This window comes from Podarcis filfolensis, assembly GCF_964270895.1.
Source record: "Podarcis filfolensis genome assembly, chromosome: 5".
Classification (NCBI taxonomy): domain Eukaryota; kingdom Metazoa; phylum Chordata; class Lepidosauria; order Squamata; family Lacertidae; genus Podarcis; species Podarcis filfolensis.
The window spans coordinates 14573412-14594613 of record NC_139608.1 but is presented as its reverse complement, the minus strand read 5'-3'; the positions used below and the strand labels follow the sequence as shown (position 1 = coordinate 14594613).

Sequence of the window (21202 nt, the reverse complement as noted above, 5' to 3'; positions counted from 1 at the left end):
GGGGAAATAAAACCGTGAAATGAGAGGGGGGGGAATTATTTATTATTATTATTATTATTAATTTTATTTCTATACTGCCCTATACCCGAAGGTCTCAGGGCAGTTCACATTAAAAGAAAAGAAAAGGAAGACCAAACAATAAAATCTTCATTTAGGAGGCAGTATCTCTCTGAATACTAGTTACTGAAAGTCACAAGGAGAGAGAGTGCTCCTGAACTCAGGTCCTGCTTGCAGATTTCCCATAGGTATCTGACTGGCCACTGTGTGAATAGACTGCTGGAATATATGACCCATGTTCTGATCTTCTTATGTTGACTGGGCAAGCAGGTTATTTTCATTTTACTGATGATCGCTTAACAAGGTACGTAGCTTTGTTTCAGAAGCTGGCACGATATAGAGATGGTGATCCAAAGGCGGTGCCTTAATCCATGCAGGAAGATGGATGAACAAGCACAGTGGGGCCATTTTGGACATTTCCCTCAAAATCTGCTGCCCTCTGCAGCACCAGCTGTTTTCCAAACCACTGTCTGGAGACTCTGGGGACTGAACCCAGGGCTTCCTGAATGCAAAGCAGATGTTCTACAACTGAGCTACAGCCTTTCCCTTGTAGACTGTGCTGAGAGTCTACAACACAGGAAGCAAGGGAATTCATCTACCAGAGAAATTCTTCCTTGGCCCCGAATATGGCGGCCGAAGGTACCGTAGCAAGGTCTTCACACTACCCTGCCCACCTTCGTTTAGCTAACAGCCGCTAAGATCCTTCTCCACAAACGGCAGAATGCTGAATTTGACTGCGCTATATATAGCAGCTCTTAAAGTTACCAAGGAGGCCCAAGGCACAGAGAGCAAGTGGTTATGTATCAATGGGTTATCAATATTTGACAAGTCTTGTGAATAATGAAGTGTGTCACGAATAGGGAGTTGGGTAAATATCCCAACTATGGCTTCTCTCAGTTTTTCGTTTTCCCAGTATTAAGTTCAGTTCTCCATGTTTCTATGTCAGTCTGCATTTCCCTCCCTACTCAGAGCATTTCAGTGTGAATTTTGCCTCACAAATACCCATGCAATTTTGCCTAATATAAACATTCCTGCAAAGCAATTTCTCCTAATTCATTTGCATACATATATACGTGTGTGTGCTTACACTTTTATCCTAGCATATACCCTTTCTCTTTTTTTGCACACATTACGTGGGTGTGTAACTGCATCCCAATCTTCAGAAGTGTGAACCTTGAAGAATGGCTGAGTTTCAATTTGCTGTATTGTTTCAATGGCGCAAAGGAGATGCAAAGTTTGCCTTTCAGTGTGAACTGAATCAAATCTCTCCCACATTCCTAACCACAAGACGTGGCGTGAAAAGGTCTCACCTGGAGAGATTGTCTATTCGTAGCCCGTGTTTCGTTTCTGTCTCTTTCTTGCCAATCTTTATGCTGAACTCTTTATCTACCAGTAAGACAAAGGAAATGGCTCCACTGTCTGGCTTCATGTACAAGAGAAAAGAGTCCTTGACTACTAGCCACCTAGGAAAGAGATACAAAACAAAACAAACACACACAAAATTACATATATTCATCAGGGCTTCAACATTTAGCCCATGAATCGGTAGCTGAATCAATGAAAACCCTTTGTGATCAATTACAGAACTGTCCTTAATTAATCAGGCTTTTTTATATGGTTAATTGTTTTTTAATACATGTGTTTGCAAAAATTGCAAGTGGCTGTGGCTCGGTGGTAGAACATGTGCTCTGCACACAGAAAGTCATGGGTACAATCTTCGCCATCTCTAGTGTTCTAGGAAAAAACTGCTCCTTTCCCCTTATGGGGTATCCAAGAGGCCGTATAAGAGTCCTTAAGTGGGTTCCCTATCAGTAGGAGAAAATAACAGAGGCCAACCAGAGAATATTGAGAAGCAAAGCAGCTAGTAAGCCTGATCTTTATTAAACTGTTGCAACATGGTCCTCACTAACCACACGCAGGAGGGAGGAGGAACCCAGAACAATGGTGTGACAGCCCTTATATAGACTTTTGAAACTGCCCACCCTGTACCTCAAGACCACCCTCAAAAACATCATACATACATCACAGAAGGAGGTAGTCTACAGCAGAAATACATCACAGGATACCTGGCAATGGTTACTGGTCGCTTTACCTGGGCAGCCCAACCATTCTTTTGTGTCTGGGGGGGGTGACAAGAAGGCACCCTGCGGGGGCTTGCGGCGGCGCAAGCAGCCATCATGCCACCGCATGTGAAGAATCCTCCATTCGTGGCTGCAGCTGCGAGCAGAGGATCCCAGCGCAGGTGGCAAACTGCTACGTAAAGCGCATGTGCGGCGTTGCACGCATGTGCTGTACATTACGACGATGCACATGCATTGTACATAGCGGTTTGCTGCTCAAGCACCATACAGATGGCAGTGGATCCCTCCATCACCGCTACAGCCGCATGTAGAGGATTCTCCGTTTGCGGCTGTGGCGGCGAAGGAGGGATCCCAGCACCGTCCGTACGGCGCTGGAGCACCACCGCCGGCAAACCGCTATGTTCAGCGCATGTGCGGCGGCGCCACGTAGGGCGCATGCGTTGTACATAGTGATGCTGCGCATGCGCCCTACGTAGCAACGCCCCGCCCCGGGTGTCACGACGCCTTCGTTCGCCCCTGACTCTGCCACCTCAGGATTCTACCACCTTGATTTTGTCTCTGTGTGTGGACCAGCCCAACATGGTCAGCCACAATATGGAGCCTGGGCTAGTGACCCATGCAGACCTTGCCCGGCCCAGAAATAAATGAGGCTTCCAGGTTAGACTGGGATTTGTGCCTTGACAATACCAGCCCTCACTCCTGTCCCTTTGGCTTGTGACTTCCGGCTCCCTATTCATCTCATTGTGTGAGCACCTAAGGGCCAGCCCTGCAGGACTGGGACACATGTGAATCAGAATTCCGAATGGTTTATTTATAAAGGCATGCTTCCTTAATTCCAGTAAAGTTAATGGGAAGGATACTGCAATGCTTTGAAAAAGGTTTAATTGCCAAGCAACAGGCTCCGCAGCATAACAGACACCAATCTGGGTGGGTTGTGGGGAGAGATGGCAATCACTTTCTTCAACATACACTTCCTAAGAACTGTGGGAGGAGGAGCTGATTTATAGCCAAAATCTCTTCAAAGCTATTTTTACCACCTGGGCATGGGCACACGTAATTGGTGTACTGAAATGCACATTTTGCAAAGCTTCGTTCCTGGAATGCATGCATTTACCCCAAAGGGAAGGAAATTGCGCTTAGGAACATAGGAAGGTGCTTTTGTCAGGTCATTGATCCAAATAGCTTAGTATTGTCTACACTGACTGGCAGCAGTAGTTCATTGTTTCCAGCAGGGGTCTCTCACAGCCCTGTGTGGAGAACCTGAGACATAGGAACTAAGGAAGTTGCCTTGGACTGAGTCAGATAATTGGTCTATTTACCTCACTATCGCCTACAACTGGCTGGAAGCAGCTCTCCTGGGTTTCAGACAGGCCTTTCTTCCTAGCCCTAACTGGAGATGCCAGGAAGTGGCCAACAATGGAAAGCCTGGGAGCAGGACCTGAATGCAAAGCACACCTGCCAACCCCTCTCATTCCCCTCTCTTGCATTGCTTCACGGGGTCTCTGCCATGGGAGCATATTCACCCAGTGCTTTTCCAGCTGCACTGGCTCCCGGTGGAGTACAGGGCCAGATTTAAGGTGATGGTTTGGACCTTTAAAGCCCATCACGGCCTAGGACCCTCGTACCTACGGGACCCACGGAGAGCCTCAAGGTCCATAAATAGCAACACCCTAGTGGTCCCAGGGCCTTTTCAACTCTGGCTCCAGCCTGGTGGAACGCTCTGCCTCATGAGACCAGGGCCCTGCGGGATCTGATTTCTTTCCTCGGGGCCTGTAAGACAGAGTTGTTCCGCCTGGCCTTTGGCTTGGAGCCAATTTGATTCCCTCCCCCTCTTTCTTTCTTTTTTCCTTTCTCCTCCTATGATGAGGCTGCATTTCAATGTTTTAATGTTGTATTTTAATCTTGTTTTTTAAGTTGTATTTCAATCAACTTGTTTTTATTATTGGTTGTTAGCCGCCCTGAGCCCGGTCTTGGCTGGGGAGGGTGGGGTATAAATAAAATCTATTATTATTATATTATAACTGTGTTGCCAAACAGGATGAGGAAGGTGGGGCTTCCCCTCAGTTAAGCGAGGGGCTCCACCCCACCTCACAGCAGAGCCAAGCTGCTCACTGTTATGTACTGAAGTTCTCACCCTGGGCCAGCAGGGGGATACTGTAGATAGTTATGCAAATGAAGGATCGAAAGTGACGTTCAGTGATTGGCTAGTTACAGAAAATGGTTACTGTTGCATTCTAGTGGAGCTCTATATAAGCAGGCTGACTGAGCTCCTCAGTTCAGTTCTGTTCCAGCTTACAAATAAAGAGCTGCTTTGGAAGAATCGCTGTGTCGTCTGATATGTTCGCCCCCAACTTAACACTCACAGTAAGTGTGTTAGATAGACTAGGCCTTGGGGGAATCTGCTGTTTGGCATATCTGCCAGGGATTTGCCTCTGCCTTCCCCTTGATGGGAGTTGAGCCAGACATCGGACAACCCATAACATGAGGAATTGAGGTCATTTCTCTGGTGGCAAAGCTAGTTGGTGGAGACAATGACTTGAGTGTAACATTGACCCCAGCCTGGCCAGGACCAGAGCTCTGCACCGTGTTCTCACTGCAGACTGAATCGAGTTTTTGTGAGATGCCTCAGGACAGTCCAGTACTTCTCGGAAGGGACAATGAGGCAGGGAACACAATGCACTTTTGCTGTCTTGGCGCTCAAGGTTGTCTCACATCTGCCTCTGGCGCATAACGAAATAATAATTTTTTTTAAGGAGGAAGAGGGAAAACAGGCTTAAGAGAATTTTGTTGTTGAACAAGGAAGAGGTGGACTTAAGGTTGAGTCTTTTGACACTACAGTGCTAAGCAGGGTTCAGTGGGATTCACTCCGTGGAGAGTTCGCTTAGATTGCAACCTGAGAGGGTGAAAATTGCAAGAGGCACAATTAATATACAGTGGTACCTCGGGTTACATATGCTTCTGGTTACATACGCTTCAGGTTACAGACTCTGCAAATCCAGAAATAGTGCTTCAGGTTAAGAACTTTGCTTCAGGATGAGAACAGAAATCGGGCTCCGGCGGCGCGGCAGCAGCAGGAGGCCCCGTTAGCTAAAGTGGTGCTTCAGGTTAAGAACAGTTTCAGGTTAAGAACGGACTCCGGAACAAATTAAGCACTTAACCTGAGGTACCACTGTACCACAGGGACAGGGGGAAAGGGGAAGACAGGCTGATAGCATCAGACTGAATCTAGAATGGGAAAATATCTTAAAGCCAGCCAAATCGAGGGTACTGCTACTATTCGGTTGGATCCAGATTTAATCAGATATAGTGTAGACTCACTGAAACGAACAAGACTAAGTCTGAATCCAACTACATACATTTGTCTAAAAAGCACTCAAAGGCTACTAAGGCAGCACTCTTTGGAAGAATTAATTACCAAAAATAACTTTCAAATAAGCAGGCATAGGATTGTTCTGTTCAGTACTGAATATTCCCCCCCCCCCCCACACACACATTAGAAACACAAACTGCTGAAAGTTAAAAGTATGACAATTCAACTAGATGCGTAAGACATAAGCCTGCCTATAAAATAGTTTGTTTAGACAGGAGTGTCTTCTGAGCAGGTCCCAAAAACCTGCAAAAATTGAATCTCGGGAGCATTAGCAACAGTATTCAAATTGATCTTAATTCAACAGGTGATCTCGGTGTGCAGCCAAGACCTGACTCACACAGACCTTTTATTGATTCACTCCAGTAACTACTAATGCACCTTCTCTCAAATCAAACTCCTCATTCTTGCTCTTTAAAAGACAGCCCCAGCTTTCAACCGTCCTAATGGACAGGCACAAAAGACTGTATTTGGAAGCTGAATTCTATCCTAAAGCAATTTATCGGATTGCTAGAAGATGTACTCACTTTTAACCAGGGTATAGCAAAAAGGATTGTTTACTTGGGAAAGTGTGGCCCAATTCTGGTTGCTGCAGCTCAGAAAGAATGGGGAAAGGTTCAGAAAAGGGCAACCAAAATAACCAAGGCATTGGATCAACTCCCCAATGTTTACGTTACAGGTTACATTTGGGGTTTAGTTTAGAAAACTGGAGGTGTGTAAGATCCTTCTGGTTGCTAAACTAGGTGTGAGATCATAGATTAGTTGTAGTATCTGCAGGTAATTTTTTTCTTAAGCAATTCTTTTTGCTGTCATCAGCTTGCTTTGCATGTAAATCCTAAGCAAAACTATGGCTTAGCGTAAATGAGAAAACATGCCGGTGCATGTTTGGAAAATCGAGGCCACTTCACTCCTGCTGCCATGCTACTGGGAATGATGAAGACATTGTTGGGCTTCGCATTATATGGCTTGCATCTCAATCTGGGCTCATGGTTTGTCTCTCCGTTCATGGTTTGTTTAGGGGAGACAAACCACAAGTCTAGGTTTGGATGCATTGCTAAGCCAAGCCATGGTTTAGCTCATGGCGGCAGTGGGACCAGGGCAGGAGTGAAATAGCTACAATTTTCTAAATGTGCCCAAGCATGCTTTCTCATTCATGTTAAACCATAGTTAGGCTCAGCATTATACACAACTGGAGCCCAAAGCTTTGGCATAAAGCTGGAAAAATACTTCCCTTGCTGTACAAACCTGAAAAGTCAATTTTTATAAAAGTACCTCTTTGACCACCGGTAGCACAGCTGTCCTTGCCCACAGCAATTCAAACCAGGGATTCTATGTCCTCCAGACCTTTTCATAATCATGCCCTCTCTGAAAGCAAAGAGCAGAGAGAGAAAACATTGCTTTAACAAGCACTTGGAAAAAGCAATAGTTCGCAACCTGTTGTGAAGAGAAGTGTATACGCAAAACCTGTCTCACCACTACTGAAGACTTTTGAGCCAGATTACAGTCATGCAAGAAGACTTTGATGCAATCCCATTTTACATACCAGAAATGATCTCCAATAGGGGATTCCATTTCCTAACAATTTCCATAAAGGGCTTGCCTTTAATGTATTCCTGTTTGTTCAGGTGAACAGCTTCCTAGTCGAAGGGCCCCTCCGGACTGGGGTTTGTTTGCATTTTTGCATGCGTATTATGCAACATGTCCCTGATGCAACAGTAGTACTGAGCTGTCTGCACATCATTTTGATTGATTAGCTGTTCTGCAATGCTCCCCCAACGTTACCGCATGCTTGCTGTCTGGAGGGGGGCAGCACATGCACCCCGAAACCTCTGCAGGCACAGTCTTGAGAAAGAGGACTCCACTTGGTCTATGGGCAAAGGGCAGGATATATGTTTTAGAAGCAAGGAAACAATGAAACTTACATGCCCTTCGGTCCAAGATCATGGATAAATGACAGCTGACTTACACCAAGGAATTCCAGCTGAAAATACAAAAAGGACACCTATTATCTGAATGCAAAAGTCCAGAAAATAGTTGAAGGTTTGGGGCACTTTTTTGGGGGGCGGTACCTTACTACCACCACCCTGTGAGTTTGTGATGGGGACAAGAAGTCTGTACGTGGCTTTGCTTTTGAACCCATCCTTATCCTACTTCAGACTAACAATGGCCTGGCAATACTACTACTACTACTACTAATACCTTTATTGTCAATGTACAACCTGTGTACAATAAAATTAACCGAGCCTTCCCCCCCAAACACTCAGTCTTATTGCACTCTGTGTGCTTGTCACACAACACACCAACCCCGAAGGTCAGTTGCACTATATTATTTTCCGTTCAGCAGCCTAAAAGCCCACAGATAGAAACTGTTTTTTAGCCTGTTGCTACGACTGATTATACTTCTATATCTCCTGCCCAAGGGTAGAAGATTAAAAAGGTGCTGGCCGGGGTGTGAATCGTCCCTGATATTTTTTCTCGCTCTCCAAAGGCAACGATCCCTTGCGATGTCATCTAGCGGGCTCAGGGGACAGCCCATGATATCATGTGCTGTGTTCACCACCCTCTGTAAAGACTTTCTGTCCGTGGCTGTCAAGCCAACGTACCACACTGTGATATAGTAGGAAAGGACACTTTCTGTTGTGGACCTGTAGAAGGAGGTCATCAACTGTTGTTTAACATTGTTCTTTCGCAAGACCCTGAGAAAATGGAGTCTCTGTTGGGCCTTCCTAACCACCTGAGTTATATTGTTTTTCCAAGTGAGGTCATCACTAAGGTAAACTCCCAGGAATTTAAAGAAAGAGACTCTCTCCATACAACCCCCCCAATATACAACGGGGCTAGTTCCCCTCTCTTCCTCCAAAAGTCCAACACCATCTCCTTTGTCTAGCTAATATTTAGGTGCTAGTTATTCTCTAAGCACCATGCAGATACTTTTTGAACCTCCCCCTTGTACATCTGGATTTGGCTCATGAATCCAAACACCACTGCATCCTGAACTGGAGATTCCAATGAAGGCAGTGCCAACCGCGTCTTCTGTGGCAAAGATGAATGCATGCCAGGTCAGAACATTGATCCAATATTAGCTACCCTGACTGGCCCTGGCTGTCCAGGGTCTCAGGCAGACGTCTTTCCCACTACCTTACCCTTTTAACTAGAGGTGACAGGGATTGAACCTGGCACCTTCTGCATGCAAAGTGCTATCACTGAGCTATAGCTCCTCCCCACAAGGTATGTACAATATACTGTAGCTGCACGGATCTCCGGACATTGTGTAGCATTTTTGTATACATGAATTTTTGCGTTTGGCAAAAACCTTACATAACGAAAGTTAAAGTGCATTAGCTCTTAAAAGCAAACAAACAGAGTTAATCTTTTTCCATAATCTGAGGTTAGTGGTCATTTTAATAATGCACTGGGTGCCCAGGTCTCAGTACTAGGATAGAAGAAGTATGGTTTGGTATCGGGATGTTGAAACCACAAGATTTTATTTTTTTTCTCACAGCAGTGATTGAGAAAAGTAACTTGTGCTAAGAGTCATCAGTGTTATCATCATTTAAATCTTGCATTTTATCTTTAGCACATTACTTTGTTCATTTTTTAAAATGAAAAAGGTGTGTGTGTGTGTGTGTGTGAGAGAGAGAGAGAGAGAGAGAGAGAGAGAGAGAGATTTTTTTTATGACTGCTATCGGGGATTAGGGAGAATTTTGATTCAGCTCACCCTGAAAAATGAATCTACCTAATTCAGATTTGTCAAAACAATATGCAAATTGAAGCACAGTCATCCTTCAAAACTGGCACGTCTCTGAATTTTGCAATACAGTTCCCCAGATAAGTAATGTGTATAAAAATGCATATACAAGGATAAAATGCATATATATTAGTACAATAGCTAACGAAAAAGCATTCTATTAGGGAAAATTACTTGCCAAAAATATGTGTATTATGCAAAATTGCATTAAACCATTTTTCAGCAAAGTGTGCACTGAAATGCAGATGAATTTTCATGATTTATTTATTTTTAATTGCAAACCAATGTGGAAATATGGAGGATTGAAGCTAAGATTTCAAAAATGAGAATCAGGGAGAATCAGACAGATTCACTCATCCCTGACTGCCTTAGGCATTTATTTAAAGTAAGGCTCTGCTTCTGCAGATTTTCAGGTCACTCAAATTGTGAATGTTACCCGAGCGATCATTAAGAGCAACACAGGATGCCTTTAAAACCTGCAGGTTTCCATCACCAAGAAATGCCATACAGAGAGGAAAACTACATCTTGTGTCTGTGCTTGAAATTTGACCCTCTCCCAGCTGTCCTCAGAAAGGCCCAATAACCCACTCAGGTTTCTGAATGATCTGTGGCAGGAATAGCCTAGCTATGCAGCAGAGGAATGTGAAGGATTTGATATCAATGCCTATTGTTGCATCAAAAGAACATCGAGGAGGGATCAACTGAAGGGAGAAGGGATAATGCAATGCAAAACAAACAAACAAACAAACAAGCAAACAAACAAACAAACAGCAAAGTGGCAGCTGTTAGGTGCAGATAAACCCAATGGACCTTTTGTGCCCATTAACTGCACAAGTCAGATTCTTATAAGCCAAAACTGAAGGAAAACTTGATGCAATGTGGCACCAGCAGCAGGTCTCGTTTTCTGGCAGCTATTTCTTTCATGTTCCATTTATGTGGGAAACAAATATGGTAGCTCTTGTTAGCACCTACGGTATATTTTTGAAGGCTGCTTATTTTTTTGCTACCTCTTAAGATGTTGAAACCAAATTCTGCATGATGGTTCCTGAGACCAAGAAACACATTTTGGATCTGTGCTTGGATACAGTTCGGCTCCATTTTGAATCAAGATAGTGGGCTGAACCTTACAAAACTGCACTGATTCTTTCGGTTTCTCAGAATTTCTGCGCAATGCCGAGTATGAGGCTGCTAGAGTTAATATTGTATGGTCAGAACCCAAAGAACCACCCTTCTAGTTCGAGGAAGCTTCTATTTTGTTTTCAGCTTCTATTTTGAAAACATTAGGAACTGCCTGCCGTGGTGCACACAGTAAGCCACTTTTGAAACCATGGAGAATTTAGCCCCTCCCCTAATAATAATAATAATTTATACCCCGCCCATCTGGCTGGGCTTCCCCAGCCACTCTGGGCAGCTTCCAAAAAAATATTAAAATACTGTAATACATCAAACATTAAAAGCTTCCCTAAACAGGGCTGCCTTCAGATGTCTTCTAAAAGTCTGGTAGTTGTTGTTGTCTTTGACATCTGATGGGAGGGCGTTCCACAGGGCAGGTGCCACTACCGAGAAGGCCCTCTGCCTGGTTCCCTGTAACTTAGCTTCTCGCAGTGAGGGAACCGCCAGAAGGCCCTCGGAGCTGGACCTCAGTGTCCAGGTAGAACGATGTGGGTGGAGATGCTCCTTCATCTGGTCCAACCCCTTGTGATGCAGGAATCCTTTTCTGAATGTGGGGCTTGAACCACAAACCTGAGATTAAGAGTCTCACACTCTACCGACTGAGCTATCCCAGAATGAAACTAAATCAAAATCACAGGAAAAACAAGGAAATATATTCTCTCTCTCTCTCTCTCTCTCTCTCTGTGTGTGTGTGTGTGTGTGTGTGTGTGTGTGTGTTGTTTGTGTGTGTCTTTCTGCAAGTGAGTGATGGCAGGAGATAGCCTGTGTCTCAGAAGTCAAAACATACAGAGGCCAGTAGACTCTGGCCTGAAATGACCTCCTTCACATATTTTAATCCATCTCTGCTACCAAGACTAGCCTTCATTTAAGATGCGTTAGAGAAATATTCCCCTTACAATGCACAACCCTTGAAAAACGTTGCCAGATCTAAAGAGGTAGGTGCGGCTGTCTCTGTGTGGCAGCACACACAAGAGCAGAATTTTAGACAAAGCATTATGTACTTTGAGCTTCTCCAATGACTCAACATTTATGGGCGCCAAGTTGGCATAGCATTGCTTCTAAGAGCAAAAGGTAATTATATTATTACACATGCATGCTAATCTAAGCCTACATATACTGCAGACTTGTTGCAATAACTCTGCTAGGAATATAAGAGCTCCACTGGGTCAAGGGTCCATCGAGTCCTGCAATTGCTTTAAAACTATTCATATATTTCATTCGATTTATGAATCGCTTCCTATGAAACTTCTCAAAGGGATTTCAGTTGCCAGACAGACGCTTCTGGGAAGATCACTAGCATAGAACATAAACAACCATTTGCCATGTAGGCAGTGGCGTAGCGTGGGGGGTGCAGGGGGGGCCGGCTGCACCGGGCGCAACATCTGGGGGTTAGGGTTAGGGGGCGCAAATCCACGGGTTAGGGGGTGCAAATTACTTGCCTTGCCCCGGGTGGTGACAACCCACGCTACGCCACTGCATGTAGGGATGGGCAGATCTGTCAACTTGGTTTCTCTCAATTTTTCCAATCTTCAGCCCAGTCCTCTTCACATTTCTACATCTGCCTGTGATTTTTTTAAAAGCCCTCATGAAGATTAATGAGCATTTTAGTGCTAATTTCTCTTAATAAGCACATTTTGTATGCAATTTGGTGGAACCATGGTTTAGTCTGCCAAGCTAAGACCTACTCTCAGAGAGCAGTTATTAGGAAACACAAGGAAGGGCTCTTATTTGCCTTGAAAACAGAGAACTTTAAGAGGTAGGAAGCTGCCTTTATCAAGGCTGGCTAAGTGCAGATGTTCATGCTCAACCATAGTTAGGGGAAACAAACTATGGTTAAGTTGATGCTTGCACAGGGTCTAAAATCTGTCCCGCTCCAAGTATCCTGTGCAACATGGAAAGAGATCCTGGCGTGCAGCCCTAGAAGCGCACTTGCATGATTTGCATAACTGCAGTCTTTAGTAAATGAATCAGATATATTAATCAGTTAGGCATGTCCTGATTCTCAAAAAAAAAAGGGGGAGGAAGTATTTGATTTATCCGGAAGCACACTTTTAAAAAAACCATTTACTTGTGTTACTTATGTTTAATCTTAATATTTACAAAAATCTGTAGACAGCAAGAGGTATCTTTTCATTCCACGCAAAAGGGAATACAGTGGGACCTTGGTTCTCAAACGCCTTGGTACTCAAACAACTTGGAACCCAAACACTGCAAATCCGGAAGCAAGTGTTCTGGTTTGCGAACTTTTTTCGGAAGACGGATGTGCTTTGTTTTGAGTGCCACACTTCCGTTTTGAGTGTTACGCTGACGTCCATCTGTTTTTGCTATTTATTTTGCGTTTTTGTTTTCGCAGCCCTTTTTTGTTTTGTTTTTGTGACTGTGTGGAACCCAGTTCAGCTACTGATTGATTGCGTGCCTGCAGTACATTGATTACTGCTTACATTTTATGGATCAATGGTCTCATTAGATAGTAAAATTCATGTTAAATTGCTGTCTTGGGGGTTGTTTTTAAAAGTCTGGAATGGATTAATCCATTTTGCATTACTTTCTATGGGAAAGCGCGTCTTTGTTTTGGTATGCTTTGGTTTTGGAACGGACTTCCGGAACGGATTAAGTTTGAGAACCAAGGTATCACTGTACCTCTTCTGTGATGGCTCCTAGTGCAACCTATACATCAGGTGGATGCAAAGAATGTGGTGCTGTTCAGATGTTGTGGACTACAACTCCCATGACCCCAGCCATGGGATGATGGGATTTGTTGTCAGCAACTTCTGGAGGGCACCATATTAGCTACTATAGCTCTGCCTTCCATGCATCTTCTGTAACCAAAAGCAATATACGATTTCTATTTATATGAAAAATTTATGCAGATTGAAACCAATTAAAAATAAATTAAATACACTGAAACAAATACAACTAATTGGCTAAGATTTCTTCTTCTTTTAAATGAGCAGCACCTCAGGCTGCGTGTGCAATTGCTGTGTGACCCTGGAAGAACTTTTGTAAACAGCTTTGAGTTGTTGTTGTTTTTCTACAATCAAGCAGTATACAAACATTATGAAATAAATAATAAAATAAATAAACTTAGCAAACAAAAGCAAAGGGAAGAGGCGCATGCCACGGTTCATCACTTACCGTTCCATGATAGTTTCTGTACAACGGCATTTTTAGGAGGTTTGTTAAGTAATCTTCCAGTTGTTTCTGCAAGGCAAACACAAAATACTCTACTGCATCTCATTTCTTACTTAGGTTATCATTGCTCTTCAGAATCAGAAAAGTCCAAGCAGTACAAACAAGCAAGTCTCCATTTGAACTAGCAACCTGAACCTGTTGCTCTCCATCATGAGAAAAAGGGGGCAGGAGTGGAAGAAGGAAAGGGAGAGGAATGATTAATAGCAGGTGTCGAACGAATGAAGGGGAAAGGAAAGAAAAAGAGATCCCAGGCGCCAGGGCAAGTGTTACGTGGAATGACTAGAAACTTGACATGTGCAGAAAAGTAAAAGGCAGACAGCACGGAGAATTCAGGAACGCTGGAGCATCTTTTGCAATTGTCTAGTATGGATTATCAGCAAGGATCTCAATCCCGCGAATCTGCCACTCTCTCCACTCCTTCCACACAATGCAGCTAACCCGCCTGGCTGCATTTATTCACGGTGAACACAATGGACGCAAAACAAGAAGCATGTTTAAAGTGTTGCGCACAAGACTACGGGCAGGTCCGCACCTGAAACATTTGCCTTTTCACAAATCCTCCACTGCCAGCAACAGTTTGCTTGGAGTGAAAAACTGTAGGTGGGCGATGCTTGCGTCTAACCCATATTTGTCGTGCTTCCTCCTGGATTTGTCTCTTTCTGCCTGTTCAGCTACAAGAGCATTGACAGCCAGAGCAATCTGAACTTAACTGGGGTCTGGGAGACAGGACAGGAGCCAAAATTGCATCCAAAGTCCAGCCAACTCATGCTGGCCAGAGCGGAAAGTGGGGTAACAGCTTCCTTTCCCTTTTCTCCTTGCTAGCACCCTCCTTGTATCCAAAGCCACCAGAGCCCTATCTGTGCCCTGATACGCTGATGGCAGAATTGCTTGGAGATACTTGGGGCTTCTACTGCAGTGGGGCACCCCCAGTAACACTCCTCTTGGCTGCTGGAGGCTGGCAGAGAAGAACCTACACACACACTCACACACCAGTCATCGACTTGGGGAGTTAGCACTGCACATCTGTTGTTACTGCAAAATCCCATTCTGTTGTCCAAGGCGCCATTCCAGTCAAGCTAGGGATGGTCAGCTGTTAATATCAATAAGTTTAAGTCGATATCAATAGGCCAGGCAGGGGTGGTGCACATTTATCACCCTGAAAGCCACATTCCCACATGCCAGTGGAGGACTGGGTAGGACAATGAATGCAAATTGTACCCGTGTGCTGCAAGTTGGCTTCTACACAAACTGTCACAGCACTGTCAGCACTAACTATTGTCAAAAAGCACACTTACACATTAGGAAAAGGCATGTCCATCAGTCCTACATCTCTCGGCTACTCCGAGATGTGCACTCAATGAGGCAGCTGCCGCAACAGAGAGCCCCAGCACCCGAATTCAGCTTATGTATCTCCCCACTCCAAGCTGTGCACAGTCAGCCGAAGACTACGCCTGCAGGTAACCTTCTGTTCCTCCCTCTTCACCCCTCTACTGGTCCTGGGAGACAGTGGAGCAGGAGAGATGGGGAGAGGAAGAGGAGTTGTGGAAGCCAGCCTGACCTAGCTCTCCCTCCTCCTGCACCTGGTTCTTCCCTCTCCAATCCTGCAGCTTCTCCTGCCTCTGACTCTCTTCTCCTGGCTGTAGCGGGCTCCCCCAGATCATGGATCTCTTCTTCAAAATCAGTCTCCAACCAGCTTTCTCCAGGTGCCCAGACATCAGTATCCCCTCTCTGTCTTTCATCCAGACCAGGCAAGAAGCCTCGTCAAAGTTCAAGGGCAAATTCCAGCCAGGCAGAAACACTTGAGTTGTGAAGCAGAGCCAGAGAGGGTACGTGGCCTGGGGAGAGGGGGTGTGATTCAGGGAGAGTCCCCAGGGCCTGAGAGAAGGGCTTGGAGTAGGGTTGAAGACGATCCACAAGAGGAAGGACGCTTACCCTTCTGCTGGACAGGTGTTCTTCTCTGGCCATATTGTCAGAGGTGCGCGGTAGGTTTGGCATTTGCCTTGCCTCTCCCCTTTTGATGGTCTGCCTTCGGACCGTGTGTCTGAAAAATGCAGCAATCAGATTGTCTGGAGGGATATTTTTTGCCAAATCTTTTTTATTGGTTTTCAAATTTTTACAGTGATCATGTATTCTGCCCTCCATGCAGGAGAACAGAATCTCACATGTTAAGGTAAACAGGCCACACTGGAAGCATTCTTATACCGCTTTTGCAGTCATGGAGAATCCTGGGAGCTGCAGTTTGTTAAGGCTGCAGACCCCACAGAGCGACAGTTCCCAACTTCATTAGCAAACTACAGTTTCCCGGGGGTCTCCATGACTGCTAAAATGAGCTATGGGCATGCTTTAAACATATGGTGTAGCTGTGCTCATAAAGTGCCTCTGGATACAAGCCATCTTTCCATAGATGCATGGATAAGAGGAATATTGCGTTCGTTTTCCTGATTATAATGCTAGTGCTTGTGTCCCATTTTCTAATGTTCCTTCTACACTGCAGGACCTGCTGTGTTACGGAATTGTGGCTTTTCAATAAGTATACCAGCGTGTAGTGCTAAATTTCATTCACACCAGTGTGTGTGGTGTGACACAACCAAGAACGTCGCTGGGCGACGTCACTGCTCAGCCATCCATTCCACACATGTGTACTTTGGTTCCCCAAAATTTGTCACTTTTTACTCCCGTGATTTTTAGGGTTAAAGGGGCTGCAAACAGGTTTTTTTTCCTGGAATCAAATAACACGGAAATGAGTGCTGAACGTTCAAGGTATTCCATTCGTTTTCTGGAAATGGCTCTTATGTCCTGTGAAACCTAAAATACCATGAGGAAATTCCACCACAAGCAAATCATGGCCTAGAAAGGCCTTTACGCCGTTGTTACCTTCTTGTAGGGATGGGGATCCGAATGAAAGCTTTGTACCGAAGCAGTTCCCTGTGAAACTCTTGGAAGTGCTTGAATTTCCTTTTCACCTGCCATGTAAATTCCCCGTGTGTCAACTCAATGGTGTAAACATGTAGACTCGGCACCTTCAGGAAGGAACAAAATCGTTTAATGGTGCTAACCCCATGGCATCCTAAAACAAATCAGTTTTGTACAGCCCTCCTGTAGTCCAGATAAGATGGGGTCACTGTTAGTGGGCCATTCCCTAGACCAGATGGATGGGAGATTGCTTGCTGTTGATGGGGTTACACTCCCTCTGAAGTCACTTGAGGCTCAGGTGGCCTCAATGGCACAGAGTGACTTCCATCAGCTTCGGCTAGTGGCCCAGCTGCGCCCCTTGTCTGGACAGGGACAGCCTAACTTCTGTCATCTATGTTCTGGTAACCTTTAGGAAGGCCAGACTCAAGAGTTGACCTTAGAGCTGGGAGACCTTGGGTGGCATCCAACGAACGACTTCTGTCAGTGCAAGAATTGCCTCTTGTGCAACAGAACTTCCTCCCCCCTCTCCTCCGTGTGGCTTGTGCCCTCCCCAAATCTGCTTCGGAGGGTTGGGGGAAACTCCCCAAACAGATTTAGGGGGTGCACGAGGCGGAGTGGGGGGTTGTTCCATTGCACAAGTGGAAATCCTTGCACTGCTGGGACCCTTTGGTTGGATACTGTCATCTTACCTCTACCGTTTCTGAAGGACCTGTAAGTTAGCAAGACGAGGAAAGGCCTCTACCTGAGACATTTGAGAGCTTCATTGAGAGCACAGTGAAGGATCAATTCTTTGCAAGTGCAGAATGGACATTATGTGGCCCTTGCAAAAGTGTCGGTTCCACAAGTCTTCATTACATTTGGAGAAGCTTGAACAACTGCATTATTATTATTTTTTACTCGGCAAAATTTCACCATGTCAAAATCAGAGAATCTCTGCCTTAAAAAGCTTTCGGGTCCCATAATGCAAATTCCAATTAGTAGTTAGCATGTTCATCAGCTTCTACAGACGGACCACATATGGTCTCCTATTGTTTTAGAATAGCAGTTTTCTGTGGATCACGTTTAAAGGCTGTTATGTATGTCTGATAAAACATACAGGTTGGAATTCAACGGGGAGCTGCTAACGAGATTGTTTAATCCAGGCATAGGCAACCTTCGGCCCTCCAGATGTTTTGGCCTACATTTCCCATGATCCCCAGCTAACAGGACCAGAGGTCAGGGATGATGGGAACTGTAGTCCAAAACATCTGGAGGGCCGAAGGTTGCCTATGCCTGGTTTAATCAGTGCAAACATTTCTGTCTCCCAGGTGGAACAAGCTCCCCTCTTCTCCCTCCCTGCCCTGTTCTGGGGGGGGGGGTCTCCCAATTTGGGGAGGGTGCAGGGTTATGCAAGGGGAGGAGTTCTGTTGAGTTGGCTTCCGCTACTGCAATGACTTAGTTGAATTCAGTCCTTAGGTTACCATTTTATTTTCATGCAACTTTCCATCCCACTCTCCACCTCAAAAAGCAAAGCACTTAGCAACAGAAACATGGATGCATCATGAAATGTGAACTGATATATATATATTTTTAAAAGTGCTGCACTGGCAAATAAGATCTGACCTTTGTTGTTGAGGTACAGCGTTCCACTTCCAAAACCCGCACTCGGATTGGACACCCAGTTAGGTAGGGCTGTGTATGAGCCTCTTTAAATCCTTTAGTGTTATAAATGGCAGAGAACGGGATGCCCACTGCAAATGATGAAATGGAAGTTTTGGTACCAGTCCTTTAAAGCACAACTTGGAACACAGCAGGCAAAAGTTTAATATCGAAAGCTGCTAAATAAGAGACATTGCAGCACATAACGGATTTTTCCCCCCCAACCAAGTAGCAATGCATAATTCTGTCATTTTCTGTTAAATCTCAGTTTCTCACCTTTTCACTCTTAAATTAAATTGTTATTCACCCTGGGAACTCAGAGAGAGCGACAGGTAATAAGTTTAACAACATCACCATATTTCTACATCAGCTTGTGATTTATTTATTTTTTAAAAAAGGTCGCCATGCCCATTTAACAGGACAATGCACCACACCTGTGTATTCATTAAGCATTAACCCTTTGTATCCACAATTGCTTTCTGGCAGTTCCACCACGTGAAATAAGGCAAGTAAGATGCTCTGCCAATGTTGCTGCTGTTCCATCAGCCAATTCTCCCTTCCTTGCAGGAGGAGGTGGAGTGACTGAATATTGGGGGCAGTTTGAACCTCTTACCTCCCTTTTATTTTGTTTCCCATCCAAATCCGCCCTTCCTCTCTGCACTAAATAATACAGCCTTGCTCTGTTGTCTTTTAGCTCTCTGTTTTAGATAGGAACCCCTTCTAAAATAGGTTGATTCCCAAAGCATTATTCAAGATGGCGTTCAAAGGTCGTCATGAAAACCAATCAGGTGTGTTTCTTTATCCTGCCCCCACCCAAAAAACCACACCCATCTCTAGTCCTTTACTGGATATGCCAGGGATTGAATTTGGGGTTTTAAAGCATTTACTCAACACCTGAATTTGGTCTCTCTCCCCCTCTCTCTCTGTTTAAAAAGAGGTTGGATCATTACACACACCACAGCTCACATTCCATAATAATCCTTGTGATTGGGGCAGCTTCAGAAATCTGGACTTGAAGTTTAGTGTTTACTCAGGAGACTCAGAACAAGAGCCTCAGGTGACAACCTACATACCGTATTTTTCACTCTATAGGACGCACTTTATCCCTTCTAAAAAGTAAGGGAAAATGTGTGTGCGTCATATGCAGCAAATGCAGGCTGCGCGGCTAAGCCCAAAGCCAGTACAGGGAGACGGAGCGCTGCGTGGCGCTCCGTCTCGCTATTCTAGCTTGGGGATGGCTGCGCAAAGTCTCCGCAGGGCAGCGGGGTGAAGGCACCCCGCTGCCCTGCGGAGGCTTCACAGGCTGTCCCTGAAGCCAGAACAGCAAGAGGCTATCCCAGAAGCCATATCCCTCTTGCTGTTCTGGCTTCTGGGGTTCAGAATTTTTTTCTTCTTGTCTCTTCCCCCCAAAACTAGGTGCGTCTTATCGTCCTGTGCATCCTATAGAGCGAAAAATACGGTAATTAAAACTGCAGAAAAAACAGCTAAAATCCACAAAATCTATTTTTAAAAAACCAAGGAGTTCTGTGTGCCAAGGAATTTGTCCTATCATATGCTGAGTGTCCTACATTTCCTTGCAATATATCCAGATTTTTATCTGAAGAGGCACAGAAAACCTGAAGCAGACTGGCGGTGCTCATTCCGAAGTTATCCCTTAATTCACACATCAAAGTCCCATTGCATTCTAACTCACAGGTGAAGATTTAGCAGCAACTGAGATGCAGCTGGGATAATCTCAGTCAGAAGAGTGTGAGACTCTTAATCTCCGGGTTGTGGCTTTGAGCCCCATGTTGGACAAAAGATTCCTGCATTGCAGAGGGTTGGACTGGATGACCTTTGTGGTCCCTTCCAACTCTACAATTCTATGAAAAGTATGATAAAGACTATGGTTCCTGTTAAAGAAAATATGCTTCACAGTATTTACTGCTGCTCAGCGATGCAGATGAATTTTAAACTAAACTCTACTTGTCAAACAAGTGGGGGCGCAGCCTGCTTGGCACAGCAGTTCATTTTATTTACTGGGCTGGGTTTACTGATACGCTCCCGCCATAAATTCTACGCAAGTCTCTTGGAAACCAGCAGAAACTAGGAAGCCAGAAAAATAAACGACATTTCATCAACCTCCGAGCTATTTGTTTGCAGTTAATTCATTTAGGCAACTGAAAGATTGGAAAGTGATGAAAGAAGGGGAATATTATAATTTAAGTAGCAATACAGAGGAGACAGGCAGCTTGGCAGAGGAACAAGCTTCCATTGTGTACAAAGAAGAATGAAAAGCACCCTGCTCAAATTATTATTTTGCTGTATGTGTGCTAGCTTCTTATAAAAGCACAGAGCTACGTGTTCTATTTTTCATGTGCAACAGCAGAAATTGGGATCGACATACATGGCGATTCAGGCCATAATATTGTTATTATATTTATTTACTGTATATCCCACCCTTTTTCCCAGAAAAGAGGGCTCTCTAATTCACTCTGCTGAGTGGAGCTCTGAACTTGGGCCCCTAAGTCAAACATTGACAACATCACATGCATCTATAGGCCTCTCTGGATCCCAGCCAGCATTTTATAGAAGTAAATAAAATTATGCACAGAAAGCGGCTAGGGAAAAGTTTCTCTTCCTCTCTCATAACGCTAGAATTTGAAGCTGAATGTTAGGAGATTCCAGGAGAGAATCTTGCATAGCTCTTTGCTCCTTCCCATGATGAGCCGAACCAAAACTGGTTTGACTTTGACCTTCCGTAGAAGAAGCAGGTTTTGAGAGAGCCTTTAGAGCAAAGCAGCCTTTCATTAAAAAAGTGGATTGTTTTATAGCAGGTAACAGAAGGAAGAATGCTATGACAACTGGAGATAAGGCTGTTGGAGCACAGGAAATAAGGAAATACTAGCCAAGGTGGATGAGCAAGAAGCTTTGGGGAAGAGGCTTTGGCACAGTGGTGGAGAATTTGCTTCGTAAAGGTCCCAGGTTCAGTCCCTGGCATCTCCAGGTAGGACTGGGCAAGATTTGTGTCTGAAACCCTGGACAGCCACTGCT

General features: G+C 44.7%; 1 protein-coding gene across 3 annotated transcripts in view; it reads right to left on the bottom strand.

Moving 5' to 3' along the window:
• PLD1 (phospholipase D1) overlaps window positions 1-21202 on the bottom strand; it is a 133612-nt gene that overhangs the window by 48333 nt on the left and 64077 nt on the right. For all 3 annotated transcript variants that reach the window (XR_014547956.1, XM_083613155.1, XM_083613154.1), the window contains exons 3-9: window positions 18134-18261; window positions 16493-16638; window positions 15551-15659; window positions 13562-13627; window positions 7428-7486; window positions 6778-6870; window positions 1368-1520 (exon numbers count right to left, since the gene is read on the bottom strand). Coding sequence is in view for 2 of the 3 variants with exons in the window: in XM_083613155.1 (XP_083469281.1) it covers window positions 1368-1520; window positions 6778-6870; window positions 7428-7486; window positions 13562-13627; window positions 15551-15659; window positions 16493-16638; window positions 18134-18261 (754 nt within the window). In the remaining variant the exon portion in view is untranslated. The remainder of the gene's footprint in view (window positions 1-1367; window positions 1521-6777; window positions 6871-7427; window positions 7487-13561; window positions 13628-15550; window positions 15660-16492; window positions 16639-18133; window positions 18262-21202) is intronic.